General features: G+C 27.7%; 1 protein-coding gene across 4 annotated transcripts in view; it reads left to right on the forward strand.

Moving 5' to 3' along the window:
- Positions 1 to 17,712, forward strand: part of CycH (cyclin H) — a 132,884-nt gene that overhangs the window by 104,040 nt on the left and 11,132 nt on the right. For all 4 annotated transcript variants that reach the window (XM_075368378.1, XM_075368376.1, XM_075368375.1 and 1 more), the window contains 4 exons: positions 794 to 984; positions 4,783 to 4,984; positions 12,810 to 13,041; positions 16,639 to 16,750. In XM_075368378.1, the coding sequence (XP_075224493.1) occupies positions 794 to 984; positions 4,783 to 4,984; positions 12,810 to 13,041; positions 16,639 to 16,750 (737 nt within the window). The remainder of the gene's footprint in view (positions 1 to 793; positions 985 to 4,782; positions 4,985 to 12,809; positions 13,042 to 16,638; positions 16,751 to 17,712) is intronic.

The raw sequence follows: 17,712 nt of genomic DNA on the forward strand, positions 1-17,712 counted from the left end.
TAACGTATTAATGACCTGCTTCAAAATCTTGAACAAAGCACTGTTACCCTCTTCACAGATGACACAATTGTATCTATTTCCAAATGTAATATCTATTTCCACAGTTGTAATATTGATCAAATGGATAAATTTTCCATTGAGATAGTATTTCTGTTGTCCATAAAGCAAAATATCTGGGTTTGTATATTAGATATTAAGATCCATTGGGATTATCACATTGATCTTGTTTGCAACAAAATCAAATGACATGTGTTGCTTTGAAGTAACTTAATAAAACTAGGTTTTCATCATTATTAAATATTTATTATATTTATATGTAAAACCAATCAAAGTATATCATCTCTGGGACTCACTTAAGAAATCAGAATGAGTTTTCAAAAAGCAGGCCACCAGATCATTGTTTAGCACCCATAAGTATTAGTATGTTTAAAAAATTAATTATGTTAATTTATTTTGCGTTTACATTTATGAATATGCAATCTTTACTAAAATGATTTATCAATTATTCTTAAAAAATAACAATATTTCACTCCTACCAAACTGGACAGCAGAACTGTTTTTATATAACTAAACACAATTTTTCTGCTTATGAGAAAGGACCTTAAAAGAAATAGAAAAACAGCCTGGTTACATTAAATAACAAATAGAGTTTATTAAAGACACCTCATAAGTGTCCTTTTCTAATGAAAGCTTTATAAGAAACAGGAACGTAGATCTTTCTTTGCCTCCTACATTGAAAACATTCATTAATAAAATATTGGGGTTATCAGTGGATTTGTTCTTTTTTATGCAGGATTATGAGGGATATTTTTTAACTGCTGCTGAAGAACGAGTATTAGTGCGCCATTATGAACTTCAGTTACGAGATTTCTGTCATAGATTCAGCCCAGCTATGCCTCGGGCAGTTATCGGAACATCATTCCATTTTTTTAAGAGGTTTTATCTCAGCAATTCAGTTATGGATTATCATCCTAAAGAAATTTTGTGAGTAGCTTGCCTGAACAAATATGTAATCAGTATTGTAAACAGTTAATGTATTTTAATTATTATTAATTTTATATGTTACAGATAGATATCTCATCAACAACCTCTTATGTTGTAGATTATAATGTGGCAGTTCTGTAGTTAACATAAGAAAATAACTTTTAGTGTACTATTCTAACTATTCTAACTGTTAAAGTTTTATTAAAGTAAAAAGACTGATTAATTAATTAAAAGTGAGCTAGAAAGAAAATCTTAACTATTTATTTAGGCAAAATTTTTATTTGCATAATTAAATGTTAATTGAATTAAAAGCAAAAACTACTGTAAAGTAGGAAGGTATGAATGAAAAAATGTTATTTTGTGTCCGAAAAAACAGTATAATAATCTATTGTGAAATAGCTTTATACAAATTTACTTACACAGTGAGTCAAAAGTATGGAAAACCCTCAACAACTTTAAAACCATTTCAGATAGAATACTGTAATTAGGGTATGGGTCAACTTCTTTGCTTTTTGATGAAAAATAGAATTTCAACCCCTTGGAGGGTGGCCCAGGGGTTGTAACTCAAGTATTTTAAATGATAACACCCTTTGTATGATACATTATTTTAAAGGTCTCTTTAAGACAAGAAAATTGGTATAAATAAAAACTTGGTATGATGTCTGCATCCAAAATGGTGGAGGGAAAGAGTTTGAATTTTGAAAATTACTAAATTTTGTAAGTTTAAATAAAAAGAAATTAAACTGAATTAAATTAAAATCTGAACTAATTTAATTAAAATTTATTTTAATAGTTAAATTTTAATTTAAAAAAAATTAAAAATAATTATTTTTTAATAAAAAAATTGTTTTTGTTCCAATTTAATAAGTAAATAAATAAAAATATTATCACCTACCATACTGATCAGCTGATCATAGATGGTCTCACCATTTTTGCAGAAATGAAGCTTACTTCAGTGTTTTGTAATATTCCATTTAGAGTGTTTCATTGCTACTCTGATAGTTTCTTATGAGAATTTATTGTGATCAGTTCACTAACTGGTTTTTTCTATCTTTATCACATTTTTAAGCCACTTTTGTTATTTATATCATTTTTACGTTTTTTTTAAATTGTTTTTTACCGAATTAGTTTTTTCGGTCCTACCTGCTAACATTGCTATCTATATGTGAACAGAAGAGGGTCACACTTTTAATGATGAGGGTCTTTGGTGATAGAGTTAGGTTGTATAATGAAGTTTGTGAATTGTTCAATGCAACATTTAATAATCATAACCCTGTTTCAAAAGGTACAGTATTAAAAACCATCAAACGATTTGAAGAAACAGGAAGCATTAACAGTAGTAGAAAATCAGAGGCTTAAATCTGCAACAAATCGTTTGAGATTATGCAAGAATTTGTTGTGAATCCTCATTCCTCGACTCGAACAGCAGCACAAGAACATAAATTATCCAAAGTTCAGAGATTCAGACATTAAAAAGTGAAAATCTTAAACTCTTCAAAATTCATCAGGTACAAGAACTTATTGAAGATGACTACAATCAAAGACTTGAGTTCTGGGAAATTTGACGAACATCTGTGTAGATCCTAATTTATTAAACAACATAGTTTTCACTGATAAGGCCACATTCTTTGTAAATGGCAATGATGTAAAGCACCATAATAGTCAATACTGGACTGATATTAATCCACACTGGTATCATAAGGTAAACACACAGTATCCAGTCAAAATAAATGTTTGGGCCGGTATTGTTGGTAGACAATTGATAGGGCTTATATTTATTGATGGAAATTTAAATGCAGTGAAATATGAGGCTTTGCTTCTCAACCATATTATTCCTAATATTCAAAACATTGTTGGCCCCAACTTCCCGATGTAGGACATTCAAGATGTCCAGACAAGACCTATAGCGAAGGCAAACGCTGAGTTTGAAAATCACCGATGTAAATGTCTACCAAGTCATTTACATTGGTGGCATCCCAACGAGGCCTGGCTTATTAAAGACAACTCCCGTTAAAGCCCATCAAGGCTAGGAACGGGGGGAGGGTATGATGGCAACTGGAAGCGTTACAAGGCAGGTTGTTGGGATGGCCCCAACTTCCAAAACATTTGGTTTTGACAAGTTAATGTTGCCTCATTTCAGTTTTCAGGTACGTGAAATTTTAAATGCATTTTTTCTGGAAGATAGATTGGCCAAAGGAATCAAACAGAATGACTAGCAAGATCACCTGACTTGTCACCATTGGATTACTTTCTATGGGGCCACTTAAAAGTATTATTTATCATAATAAGTCTCAAGATATTAATGATTTACAAAATATAATTCAAGAATCAACACAAAATATCACTAGGGAGTGATTGTATAATACAGTATCATATTTTTTTTACAACTGACTGACACATTGTCTAACAACAGAAGGAGGACATTTCTATCATTTATTAAAATGAAATTTAAAGTAAATAAGCAAACATTATGCTTACTAATTTTTTTCTTTTTTAAATAAATTTATTCAGTAATATTCATTTAATCAAATTTTTATAAATTTACTTATTCGCAATAACAGTTCCTTAAATTATCAATGTAATTTCTTTCATTATCCAAAATTTATTCCACCGCCATTTTGGGTACAGATATCATACCAACTTTTTATTTATACCATTTTTCTTGTCTTAAAGAGACCTTTAAAATAATGTATCATGCAGAGGGTGTTATCATTTAAAATATTTGAGTTACAACCCCTGGGCCACCCTCCAAGGGGTTGAAATTCTATTTCTCATCAAAAAGCAAAGAAGTTGACCGGTACCTTATACTGAAAGTTACAGTATTCTATTGGGAATGGTTTTAAAGTTGTTGAGTGTTTTCTACATTTTTGACTCGCTCTGTATGTTTCCAAAAAAAAGAAAACTTTGTTTTAATCTTAGCATTTAATATTGAATCTATTAGAATGCTAATTATTTATAACTATTTAGTAAGTTTTTATATGGAATTTATTTTGCAGGTGTCTAGTAAGTAGGTTGCCAAACTAGGAAATAGTTCAAAACCTCAAAATAAACAAAAGGATTTAATTCAACTAATATCTCATCTCACTTTGCTCTCCAGCGCCTGCTGGTTTTTTTTTGTTTTTTTTAATAAAATTCATTTCTTGAGAAGGATTTAGATATTTTGTTCAAATTTGGTACACATATTTAAATAGTCATATTATATGGAGAAAATGAATTGGGAAACCTTTCCTTATCGAATATCAAAATTGACAGATATTCAAATATTTTAGTCATTAAAATTTAATTAAGATATTATTTTTAAATTGTATTTATTCAAATGAGGTGTCAATTTGTTCATAAAAACGTGCTTAACAATTTTGATAATAAACCAAAATTTGAAAAATCTTACAATAAACTTGAATTATTTTTGCATATTCATTTCATTTGTACTTTCATCAGTATTCATGTACTTAAAATGCATATTAATATTTTATCAATTTTTTAAAATTGATAAATGTATCATTTATTAATAAAGTTATTATTTTTTACATGCAATTTTATGTCTTGTAATACTGTTCTGATTACAGTTTGCTTCGATCCTTTTAGGAAAATGCCAAATCACTTCCTTTATTAATATTTAAGGAATAGTAAATTTACCATTCCTGACATGATATAATGTATAATATAAAATGTATAGTATATAATGAATAATTATGTTCTGAATAAAGTATTTTTATTTGACTTGTATTTATTATGTAATCATCAGTAATGTAAAATCATGAAATTAATTACTTATTGATAAATTTATTTGTGTTATAGAGTGACCTGTGTTTACTTGGCATGCAAGGTAGAAGAATTTAATGTATCAATCTCCCAGTTCGTTTCAAATATTAAAGGGGATAGGGAGAAGGCTTCCGATATTATACTTAATAATGAGCTGTTACTTATGCAACATCTTAACTATAATTTGACAGTACATAACCCATATAGACCAGTGGAAGGATTATTAATAGACATAAAGGTACTACTTAATATGACATATACATATACACACCGGTGTATCACAAAGTTCTCCTAGGACTTTCATAACCTATTCTATTTGTGAAAATAATGGAAAAAGTTTATATAAACCTATCTCCCAAATTGCTTAAAGGAAACTTAATTAAAAAATCAAATAAAAAGAAATATCAAATAATTATTAACAAGAAAATCAAAAAATAAATAATTAAAATAACCATAAAAATCATTTACATAAATAATTCTCCAAAAAAAGGGAAAGAACCAAAAAGAGTTTAAAAAATAAAAAACTGCTCTAAGATGCTCGGGCTGATATCCTCAACCAAAAACCAGTAAAAACACAGGAATTAATCTACATTCAAAAACTTAGTTTGCGAGTTACAGCTAGTGAAAGATTTCACTCTGATTTCAGCTACCCCAGTAAAATGAGGTCATACTGAAATTTTTAGGACATTAATTAAGGGGCAGAATTAGTGATTTTGTATGGTTTTATACCTGAAAAATTTTAAATATATCCCAAAACTGTTTGTGCAGTGGTTGAAGAGAAATCTGAGGGTGAAAACCAATAAATTAGAGTAAAAAACCCTGTTTTTTTTATATTTGACATACAATAACTTTGTTAATAATTTTTTAATAAAACTTGCAGAGAATTTAATTCTAAATAAAATGGTGAGATAAGATGCTAAAAACAAAATGGTCGTCAAAGATAATTTGAATAAAATGAGGAAAAGTTTAAAAAAATTAAAATTTTATTTAGAAACAGTACCCTAGACCAAAGTGCATTGTACATACCAGTTTATAATAAATGTTCAAACATGAGCCCACCATTTTCAATACATTTCTTGGCATGCTTTTGTTGCTCTTTTTAGTTCTTAAGTTGCTCAGCCGCATCCATAATGCAGACAGTTAATTCCTTGAGAATGAATTTTTTTTGTTTTGTATATAATGTTTTTCATCCATCTCCAGACGCAAAAATCTAAAAATATTAGCTAAAACGATCTTGGTGGCCAGAAACATGGACCTCCTCAACCGATCCATTTCTTAGGGAAATGATGATTTAAGAGAGTGGAAACAGCACAAGAGAAGTGGGGAAGCATGCTATCTTACCGGAAGTATACTTTGCATCTCAGCACTAGAGGAACATCGTCAAGTAGCTGCGGCAATTCTTTTTGAAAAAAGTGCAACTAGACCTTAGCATATAAGCAGCCAAGTAATATAAATGTCCAATCAGCTGATGGTGATTAAGTTTAACTGCTGCAGGTAATTTATTGGCCGCAAACTTTTAACATTTTACAAGTGGAAAGGATAAAGATTTACTTTCTGTGGGATGTGTTGCAAATTATCTTTTGACAAATCAGTACGACATGAAATTCACCTTATACTAGAGCCTGGGCTACATTGAATATGCTGAATTACACGATGTTCATCATTAACACGATGATTTACTTGGCATTCAGCAGAAAACGAACATGTTGGAAACGACCCTTTCATTTGTAAATGCTGATACAGCGAAGAAAAGGTTTTCATATTTGAAACCCACCTTCAAGGAAATCTCGCTTGATGTTCATGTCAAGCAACTTCAGAATTTCCATTACAAAATCCATAAACAAAAATTATATTGGCATATTCTACATTAGAAAATTGAAAACTGCATTTTTACACTATGATGTGATCTTTAATTGTTTGATAATTTATGACAACAGATTGAAATGAAGTACACAATTTTCATTGTTGACCAGTTGTTAATATTGCCAACTTGTACAATAAAATCTTTTTAAATATTTCTAAACATACATTTCAATCTAGTTTTTTACATAATTATTTCGTTTTACCTGTATAAATTATTGAATATACACAGTTAGAATATTGTTTTATAAAATTTGTATTTCTTTTAAAATTATTTTCAGTAATTAGTATTTCTGTTAAAAAAAAGAATGTTTATTAGGTACAGAAAGAAAAATACGATTTTCTGTTTATTTTTTTGTCTTTTGCTTCAATAAAAAACTGATTTAAGTTTTTATTTACTTTTTATTGCCTGTATTTACATTAATTATCTCAGAATTAAATTCTCTACAAGTTTTGTTACTTAATCTTCCACATTTGTTAGTCATTTAACAAAGCTATTGTACTACAATCCTAAAAAAACTTTTTTGTGACACCAAATTTTGTGTTTTATATCTGATATCATAAAAACTATTAGAGTTACAGTTCTGGGACCTGTTTTATCCTATTTCCCACCTTAATGTAATTTTAGCTGGGAAATCACCAATGTTACTCCTTAATTTGGATCTCAGAATTGGGTTTCTTTAAATTAGAATAGCTGAAATCCAGGTGAAATCTTTCATTAGCCATAACTCGAAAATAAAGCACTTCTAAACCTATGTTTATGTGAACTTTTTTCATTATTTTCATGTGTAGATCATGTCCTGAAATTTCTTTGTGGAACACTCTGTATATATATTTATATATTATTAACTTAGCAAAATCAATTCTTATGTTATTGTATTTGTCCACATTTACAGAACATTTTAGATCTTATAAAAACAACAAGTTAGGTTTCTCAAATCTTGCACACCATTTAATAATCAAACATTCAATCACTGATCCGGATACAAATTTAAATATATTAGAAATTGTAAGAGTATGTGATAATAATAAAAATTAAATATTTTAGAAAAATATTAAATGTAGACAAAGTTTAATTTGTTAATTTTCAGACAGAGTTTGATAATGACTTTCTTATCAAAACCACCCTAGATAATAGCACATTTATATAGTTTAAATAATTTCAGTGCAGCACTGTGTGTGGCTAGCTACATAACAAAAACTTTTTTAAATTTAAAAAAAATTTAATACATAACATTACAATTTTAATGTTTTAAGTTTAATGTGTGATTTTTTAAAAAGAAAGAGTTTTATTAACTGGTGATGAGAGAAACCCTTGAAGCCCTTTTATAATATAACAATAAACGTAAGTTAAGAAGCATTATTCAATTCTGTACTCTTGGTGACAAACTGTTTTATACTTTTGTCTTTGATATATGTCTATATATAAATATATTTATTTTATTAGAACCAAAGTACAGAATAAATAAAGCAGGATGACTTACCTTATTCCACTATATACGCAGGAGCGCTTTCACGATTTACTCGCATCATCAGTTGCGTTATATATTCATCTCAAATTATATTACAAACTTCATAAAATATAACAGGAGTAAACTAAGTACAGTTAAAAGGACAACATCCATAATTGCTTTACTTAAAATTATTTTTATTTGAATTTTTAATTTTAACTTTTGATTTTTAATCATTAATTTTAATTTGATTTTATATCTTGATGTCATATTTTTACAATTTAATTTTTAATCTTAATTTTAATTAATTTTTCATATTTTTAAATTAAGTAAATAAATGCATGATATGTTATTATATTTTACGAAGTTTGTAATGTAATTTGAGATGAATATATAATGCAGCTGATGACACGAGTAAATCATGAAAGCACTCCTGCATATATAGTGGAATAAGGTTAAGTCATCCTACTTTATTTATTCTGTACTTTGGTTGATCTAATAAAATAAATATATTTGTATATAGTACAAAGTATGATTCTTAAAAGAATTGATTTAAAAAATATATATATATTTTTTTTTTACTAAAATCTTAAAATCCTAAAATGTTGCTTTGGAAATATGAATGGATCATTATTTTAACAAGTTCTTAGATCTTATTGCCCTTTCTTTGATCCCTTTGATTTCCCATTACCATATCTTTACTATATACATTATTTTCTGTTTAATGCACTATTATGATATTCCATTAAAGCAGTTATTCCCAGTTTGCCAAAAGATGCTTTCAATATCTAAAATTGTTTGAATCAACTGGTATGGATCCAGAACTGGATTAGAAAACCATGAACAAAATATGTTCATACCAAATTTTGAAGAGATTAGATGACTAGGAGGCTGGACCACAGTATAACACCACTAAAGTTTTTACTCATGTACCGAAGGGAATGGTAAGAGATCTTAAATAAACTGTACCATTGAGTATACTTTTATTTGCACCTTAAAATAATATGCTTTTTATGTATTACATTATATAAATGAGAAAACTGTGTTTCTTGCAAGCAGCATGAAAATATGATAAACATGATTTTTTTTAGAGTCTGGTTTTATGAAAATAGGAATGTGCCAAATACTAAATCTCTGGTTAGTTCTCCATGTATAAGCCTGGTCTTCATAGCCTCACAAAATGGTAGTGTAATTTTATTTACTATATTGGTGATACTAATTTATACACAAAAAGACAAACCTTAAATCAGCATTGTACACCTTATAAGATATCAAAGATAAGATATTATAAGAAATTACAATTATCATAAAGCATTGCAATCTTTAAACAACGCTTAACCCCTTAAACATCCCAACCCCCGTAAGGGAAGACACCCACCTTGCAACGATTCTGGTCACCCCCCTGTTCCTTGCCGTGATGGGCTTTAACGGGAGAACCCCTTAAACAATAATAATTCTGTTATTAGAAAGGGGCTTAGGAATGTTTTGCTGAAACTGTGTTTTATCTTTTAAATATTTTAAAAGAAAGAACCGTGTATGCAGCATATTCAAAATAAGTTAAACTGTCCATTTTGGCTTTTTGAGTCTAGACTTAAATTAATCCTGTACATCTCATACAAGAGGTATAAGAAATTAAAAGCCCAAGTATAACCAGTAAATTGTTTTTTTACATCCCGTACATGACAGAAACTTCACCCATTATAGCTGTTTCTATAGTATGATGGGTATTCCTTTTTTTATAGTTGGAAGGCATCGTATAAAGTCTTACGAAGTTAGAAATTAAAATATTTCATTGTGTAGTAAAATTACACCTATATTTAATTAATTTTCCACATTTCTAGTAATACATTAAAAACTACTGTATGAGTGATACTGCCACCGGTTTTGGATTTATAATTCTTTCTTTTATACAGTACTTCATAGTTAGTGTTATATACAGAGTAGTAGGGTAGTGTAAAAAAACTGCAGATTTAATTAAGCAAAAAAGTTCATTTATTCATCTCTTGACAAATATACATCTTCAAAAAAAGTTCTCTCTTTTCAAAGTGGATGTGATATTTGTCCTATTCAATGACCTGTCATTTTTTCCCCTTTCTCTAAGTCTACTTAAACATCATTATGTTCTATACAGTTAGTACAGGATTACCGGTGTTCTTTGTTGGTTGAGTTTCAATTAACCACACATCTCAGAAATGGTTGACCTGAGATTCATTTTCTGAAGTATACCTTACAGTGGTTCCGGAGGTTAAACAGAAAAAAGAACATTAATATGGGATGTCAGTGTATTTTGTTAGTAATAAACTTCATATAAAGTATATTTTTTCATATAACAAAGTAATGTCTCAAATGGATTAGAATTGTTTTACCCAACTATCAAAAAGACACAAGATAATGCAGTGTCCATTTTACAGCAGTATTATCTTTAATATCTTAGTTAGGATTAAAGTAAAATAATGGGCTCAACAGTTTTCACGAGATTCTTTTTATAGAAAGAGTTAAATACTGACTCTAAGAACTGATGTAATTTTACCAGTTTTATAGTGGGAATGTGCTTTAAAATTTTAATTCAAAGTAACTTGAATAAAAATTTTTATAATGTACATAAAATCTTAATGTAAAAAAAAATGCACACTTAATATATAGACAGTATATAATATTTATAAGTATATTATCTTTCTTAATACATTGTCAAAGTAAAAAAAGTCATTTTATTAGTTGTTGATGTTCGCTGAAAAACTATACATGACAAAAAAAAATTATAAGTTTTAGCTGTTTGTGTTTTGATTTATAGTACATATCGTCAACTTTATTTTGAATATTTACAACTTCCCATGGTAAATCCTCATTTACCTCATGGCTTAGAAATAAATTAAAATTAAAAATATTGTCTAACGCTTATTTATTTGATGGTGGCAATACATCTGGTTCAATTTAGCATCTTTATTCTGCAAGAAAATGCTTTCAGTGGTAGCATCTTCACCATAAGCTGGTGCAGGGGCTAAACCATTGTAAAGCATTGATTCTTTGGTAAAAATCCAAATCTGTGTCTTAAAGAGACTACTGAATACTGAACTACTTGATCCAGTCACTTATTAAAACATTTTCTTCGTTATCATAAGTATTGTTCATTTTTGGGTTTAGAACAAGTTCAATGAGTCAACGAATTATTTATTGTTGTAGCTATATTTTCCCATGTTTTTTATACTGAATTGTATATATATATATATATATATATTAGGTGATTAATTTTCTTTTGATGCTAATGTTTTATACATATTTTATGACATTCTGGTCTGTTTCCTGTAGAATGCTTCTAATATTGGTCAGGAAGAAAATTAATTAAGTTTTCTTAATCCAGTGATACTAATATTCACCATACAGTTGTTAGGCTACTAATAACAAAATTTGTCAATTAATTTTCTCAAGTCAATTGCCCGTAAATGAATTTCTTTTTCAAAAATGTCAAAAATCGCCTACACTGATTTTTTACTTTGATTCTTTACCGGTGGATTTTTAATAGCGTTTAAAACATCTTAGGTTCTTTAATTTATTGTCATACATTTTTCTGTTGTTGACATATTATCACAGACTAAAATGTTGATTTGTTCTTTTCACATTTTTCTGTTGTCACATTTTCCAGGTTTCATTTAGAAATAATTTATAAAATGTTCCTGTTTCATCAGCACTGAATGTACCCTTTTTCTGTAAAACTACCACCTATACAAGTCTATAAAGTTTAAAATGAAGTATTTGTAGAATCTAAATTTCCCCAAATAAAATATTGTGAAGCTGCTTGAGTTTTTTCAGGTGACCATCAGATCCTTAAATTTCAGAAACCCAATTTTTTTTTGCAAAAAATTCAGGTTTAGTTTTTATTATCAGGCCATTTATGAAATATTTGATCTTATTGTTTGATAAACTGTTCAATTTGTTAAATTCTGATCTATGAACTTTTTTGAAGTTAATTAATTACTTTAAAGCTTTTGTTTATTTTATTTTTTTATTATTGTATTCACTACGTTTAGCTTTTGGCCTATGAACAAAAATAATGTTACTAGAAAAAATTGCCAGTATAAAAACGGGTTGAAAAAAGCAAAATTTCACATAAATAAATCTGAGTACTGCACTTATGAAATAAATTTTGTTGTAATCACTTGTGGTAATTAATTAAAAGAAAAAAGAAGATATATGAAAAACTGTAAATGCATTACTTAACAGAGCAAAATTTTCTATTTATTTTGGATTTAGTGGTGTGAGTCAATACAAAAATAACTTTTTTTAATATTTTTTTTAAATTATTTTTCAATGTTTAAAGAAGAAGTTCTTTGTAATAAAAATATTAAAATGTTACGCAGTTCTTCCTTAACATTTTAAAGAAATATCCTTATTCCTTTTAAGGTTAACATTTTTCTATCAGTAATTTGACTGTGTTAATCATTTAACCTTAATATATTTATAACATATTCTTTCTGTAATTGTTTATGAATGAAAAATATGAGAATGGCAAAGGAAAAATACCTTTTTTGACAGGATGCAAAATAAGTATGAAAATATTTAAAAAACATTTTTTACCAAAAGAAGAATGTATTCCTAACTGTATTTTTGAAATGAATCAAATCCTCTCATATAGGGCCATTCTTAAAAATAATTAAACTCTCCATTCTTAATAATTTTATTAAAGTCATATTAGTGATTCTTAAGTTACTGAACAACTACAGAAAAAATTAAGTGAATAATTTTCATTTGTTACAGACTCGAAGCAACCTCGCATATCCAGAACGTCTCAGACCAGGAATAGATGAACTATTAGAGAAGTTATTTTTAACTGATGCCTGTCTCCTGTATGCACCATCCCAGTTGGCACTTGCTGCCGTGTTACATGCTGCTAGCAAAATACAAGAGAATTTGGATGCCTATGTTACTGAGACTCTGCTTGGACCAAATGCCCGTCAACGTCTGGTTGATCTTATTGAAGCCGTTAGAAGTAAAATATTTTTGTTTATTATTCTTTTTTTATAGCATTGTCAACAGGGCTACTTTTCTGCAATACACATCAGGATTACTTTTTTTTTATATACTATTTTAATGAAGAGTATATAAACATATTGCATTAGAAAACAAAAGGAATATGGAAAATTCAGTATTGGTTTGCCTTTGTGATGAAAATACTTACATCCTAACATAAGTTGTCTTCAAATTTGACATTTTTATAATTTGTCTTTTTTATGACATCTGATTGTTCAACAGCCAATTAATTGACACAAATAGCAATTACTGAAAGGGTAACTGCTTCCTTTCAGGATTCATTTCTTAGTTTGCCCTTTATACAGATACCTGTTAATGGCTTGTAATAATCTACACAATATAATTATTGCTCTCCTTAATCAAATATTCTATTTTCCAAGTATATTATACTTTATGTGCAGTTGATAACACTAATATAAAAATTTTAAATGCAATATATTATGTTGACAGTTAAAAAAATCATTTTTGCCATGTAAACATACTGGATAGACAATAAACAAAATAAATTAAAACTAATTATAATGTATTCCCTGTATTTAATGAACACTAGATAAAATCATTATATATTTTTTTAAATATTTTCAACTTGTTCATATATAATGATCTATTAGACTAGTTGTTATGTTAGGGGTATTTAATAAAAGAATTATGATTTTATGAATTATTTTATTACCAATTTTTAAAAACTTATCTTACACAAAAATTACTTTACAAAAAAACATGTTTGTATAAAAATTATTTCACTTAAAATAATAATTTTATTTTCAGTTTTTTCTTATTTTGATCCAACAACTTAATCTTATTTATTTATTTTGGCAATAATATTTCAGAGACAAAGTACAAAACAACTGGAAAGTCCAATGTCTACAAGACTTACAATAGTGAACATTTAAGTACATGAGTCTTAGAGTCTGTTTGACATCCTCTATCCCTTCCATGATGCATGCTTTTCACTAATCAATTATGATTTACCTACAGTTTATTACATGAATAGCCTATTATCTACTGTGGATCTATTATTTTTCCTTTTTTTATTATTATACAAATGTAATATTAAAGTGTTTTCTCTTTAAAAACAGGAAATAAAAACAAAATGTATGAATAAAAATATTTTAACTTCACATTAATATCAACAACAGATCATTCTTAGTTTACACTTGGTAAATTGAAAATGTACTCTGCAATTTTATTTTATTGCCTGTTAATTAAGATGGCAGTTAATTATGTATAACATAGCACTGCTTCTGAAATGACTGTAAGCTCCGTAATCAATGACTTCTCATGATGCTTAGTGGAAGAACTAATATTTACTAAAAAAATTAATCCTATTGAATAAAATATAAATAGCAATAATAAAGTTTACACATAGTTAATTTTTATGGTAGGGGGTAAAGTATATAGAGTTGAATAGTGGATGGATGCCCTTCAGTAGATTCAGCATGCCAGTGTGTATACTCATCTCAGTAAAAAGAGGTACAGTAAATAATCCACTCCTTAGTTTACTGAATGTCCCTTGTTTTATAACATTTACAAGCTAAATGATGACTGAAAAAGAGGTTTAAAAAAAAACTATGATTATTTTGTGCTTCACTGAGGAAATTGGTTTCATACCAACTGCGTATGAGAAATTTTTTGTTGACAGTTTATGATTATTACGACTGTATGAATTTTAATAACAAATGGATTAAAGAAAAAATAACTCCAGATTTCCTCCCAGATTAGTGATTGTTCTAGGTAAGGGTATCCTTATCACATATTTAGGAGAGTAAATCACTAACTTAAAATTCAAATATTTGTATCCTTAACTGGAAAGATTAAATAATGTATTTTTTCCTGCAAATGTTTTATAAATGAAACTGTGAAATTATTAAGTGATAGAAAGTGTTAAGAAAAATAATTATATTTTATAGTTAAATTACACAAGTAACCAATACTTGTTTTTAGAATTTCCCATGTATCATTCCGAGTTGAATCTGTTAGAACTTAATTTGGTGGATATTAAGCTGGGTTGATCCATAGAATACCATTTGTGTAAAAATATTATGAATGTTTGTAAAACTAAATTCATTTTCAAAGTTTCTAAAAAGTTGAAGTATAAAATTTAATGTTGTTTTTTAGTGGAAAGTACAAAACAGAACTACAAAGAATAAAACTATATTGTATTTAAAGCATTGATTCTCCAGTTTTTATTTTATGTGCATGTTGTAACCATATTATTTACTGAAAGTATCATTGAAAAACCAATTTCTCCTGTAAATATCCATATAAAATTAAATGCATGAATGACAAGGTACAGCAGCTATAATAGGTACATAAACAGTATTAACTCAGTTAGTTAATAGTTTAAAAGTTCTCCAAAGTAAATTTTACACATACTAAAATTTTTATCAAATTTTTGTCTTTTCATAATAATAAAGTTAATTATTTTCTTTACATTTTCTAGGACATGTTTTTCATCCGGTTGTGCATAGCCATTTTTACTTCATCAATGAATAAAAAATTTTGATCATTCAATTTTACAGAAACAGAAATTCATCATTATCAAACAAGATTAGGTCACATCACCTGCTTCATTATTGTTGAGGTCTACTAAAATTTTGCTTTTATTTTAACTTGTGAATAAGCAGATGCTTGAGAATTCTTTCATTATATCTCTTTGCACAATCTCACCATTTATTAGTGTACATTTTTGTTGTAAAGTATTAATATACATTTTGTTTGTATTCAATTTCTGTCTAATACCATCATTTATGAAGTGGTTAGCAAATGTAATACCTTAATGGTATGAAGAAACCATATTTCATATAGCTTCTGTATCTTACTCTTTTTGTATCTTGTCGACACCCATGCTTCACTGTATATAGCAATGAGGGTAACACCATAGTTTTTACAGTGGTACATAAATATGGGGCATACAATTTCAGTAGTATGGGGTATAGAATTTCATTGGTAACAAATTGGGATCATTTAGAGCATGTTACAAATCTGAATTTAAATCTTCACACCATTATCATTTGTTTTCCAAGATACAAAACATCTTTCTTTCAAGCATTATTTTATGAATACATTGCTGCAGGCTTGTGAGGTTTGCAATACATTACCAGGATAATTGGTTTTCATATTATAAATTAATTGTATTGTTATTTGCATTAATGTTTCATTATGGTTTTAATGTTTATTATTTATGTACAATTAAAAGAATTGAGCTGGTAAATGCATGAACATATGTCCCCTCTAAAATTGATAGTATGTTTTTTTTGGGGGGAGGATTTTTATAAGTTCAAGCACTTGTTGCCTTTTCATGCACATTGATCCTGATGATGCACATTGAAGTATGGATGTTTGTGCGTGCGTGCACCCCTTTGAACAATACTTTTTGAATTGTATGAAAGTAAAAATCGATCAGTTCTTAGCATATTAATATTTACAAGTACAAGGACTTGAATTCCTTTTTTTATATTTTAGTAACTAGTGTGTGTGTGTGTGTGTGTGTGTGTGTGTGTGTGTATTTTTTTATTATTATTATTACTACTGTTAATCAATTTTTTTTCTTCAGAGATACGTTCTATGGTTAAAAGTGTAGAGGGTCCTGCCAGAGAAACCATAAGACTTATAGAGAAAAAACTTGAAAGATGTCGTAATCAAGCCAACAATCCAGACAGCCAAATGTAACTGCATTTTTGTTTTTTTCTTGTTTGTGTATTTGTTTTTATCTAACATTATATTCACCTTTTCATTTTATGTATTATGTATTTTTGGAATTCTTTCAGAATTAAATTAAGAAAATTTTGTATTTTAGTATACAAAATTCAACCAGGATTTTTAAAAATAATTTAATTATTTAGTATATTAACAAAATCTTTTAATTAATAGAATTTAGTTAATTAAACTTTACTTATCTGATAATTTTTGATTCCGATACCTATTTACCAATGAAATTACTTTTTCTAGATACTTGAGTAACTTTTAAGCCCTCAATAGATATTAAAGTAAGAAACTTAGTAGTAAGTAAGAACTTTATTAATATAAATGTAACATTATAAAATAATTTTTTTGTTTTAGAAAGTATTATTTACTAATTTAGAACAAAATTGTGCGTATGGTTTACTCGGTAGAATCGTGTAACTGCCCAAGTTAATAGTTTTAAAGAGTTACAGAATTAAAAAGCAAGTCTTCTGTACCTTTCAGACCCACTTGTAAGCCATGTTTTATTGTCATAGTTTGTTTCATTATATATAAAAATATTTTTAAAAATTTATTTCCGATTCATAAATCCATTTGATACTAGTTTCTTATCTGCATAAAGACTTTCCTGTTTTATGCTGATCTGCTTTTAATGTCTTCATCACATTATCCATTCTTCAGTATTTTATTAACAGAATTAAATTTTTTTTATATCTTCCCTTATTACTAGGATATATATATATAGTCAATTTTCTTGAGTTAATATTTAAATCATCATATCTTCATTTTGCCACATCTTATCTTCTTTTTTACTTTTATTTATTTTCAAATTAAATTTCTTCTTTATTATTGAATTCATGTCATTTGGTATTTCTTCTACAATTTAAAGAATTGTACATTTAAACATTGTTAATACAGAAATAATACGGGTTAAATATTAATAAAT

The sequence above is a fragment of the Lycorma delicatula genome, chromosome 6 (genome assembly GCF_047948215.1).
Source record: "Lycorma delicatula isolate Av1 chromosome 6, ASM4794821v1, whole genome shotgun sequence".
NCBI lineage: Eukaryota > Metazoa > Arthropoda > Insecta > Hemiptera > Fulgoridae > Lycorma > Lycorma delicatula.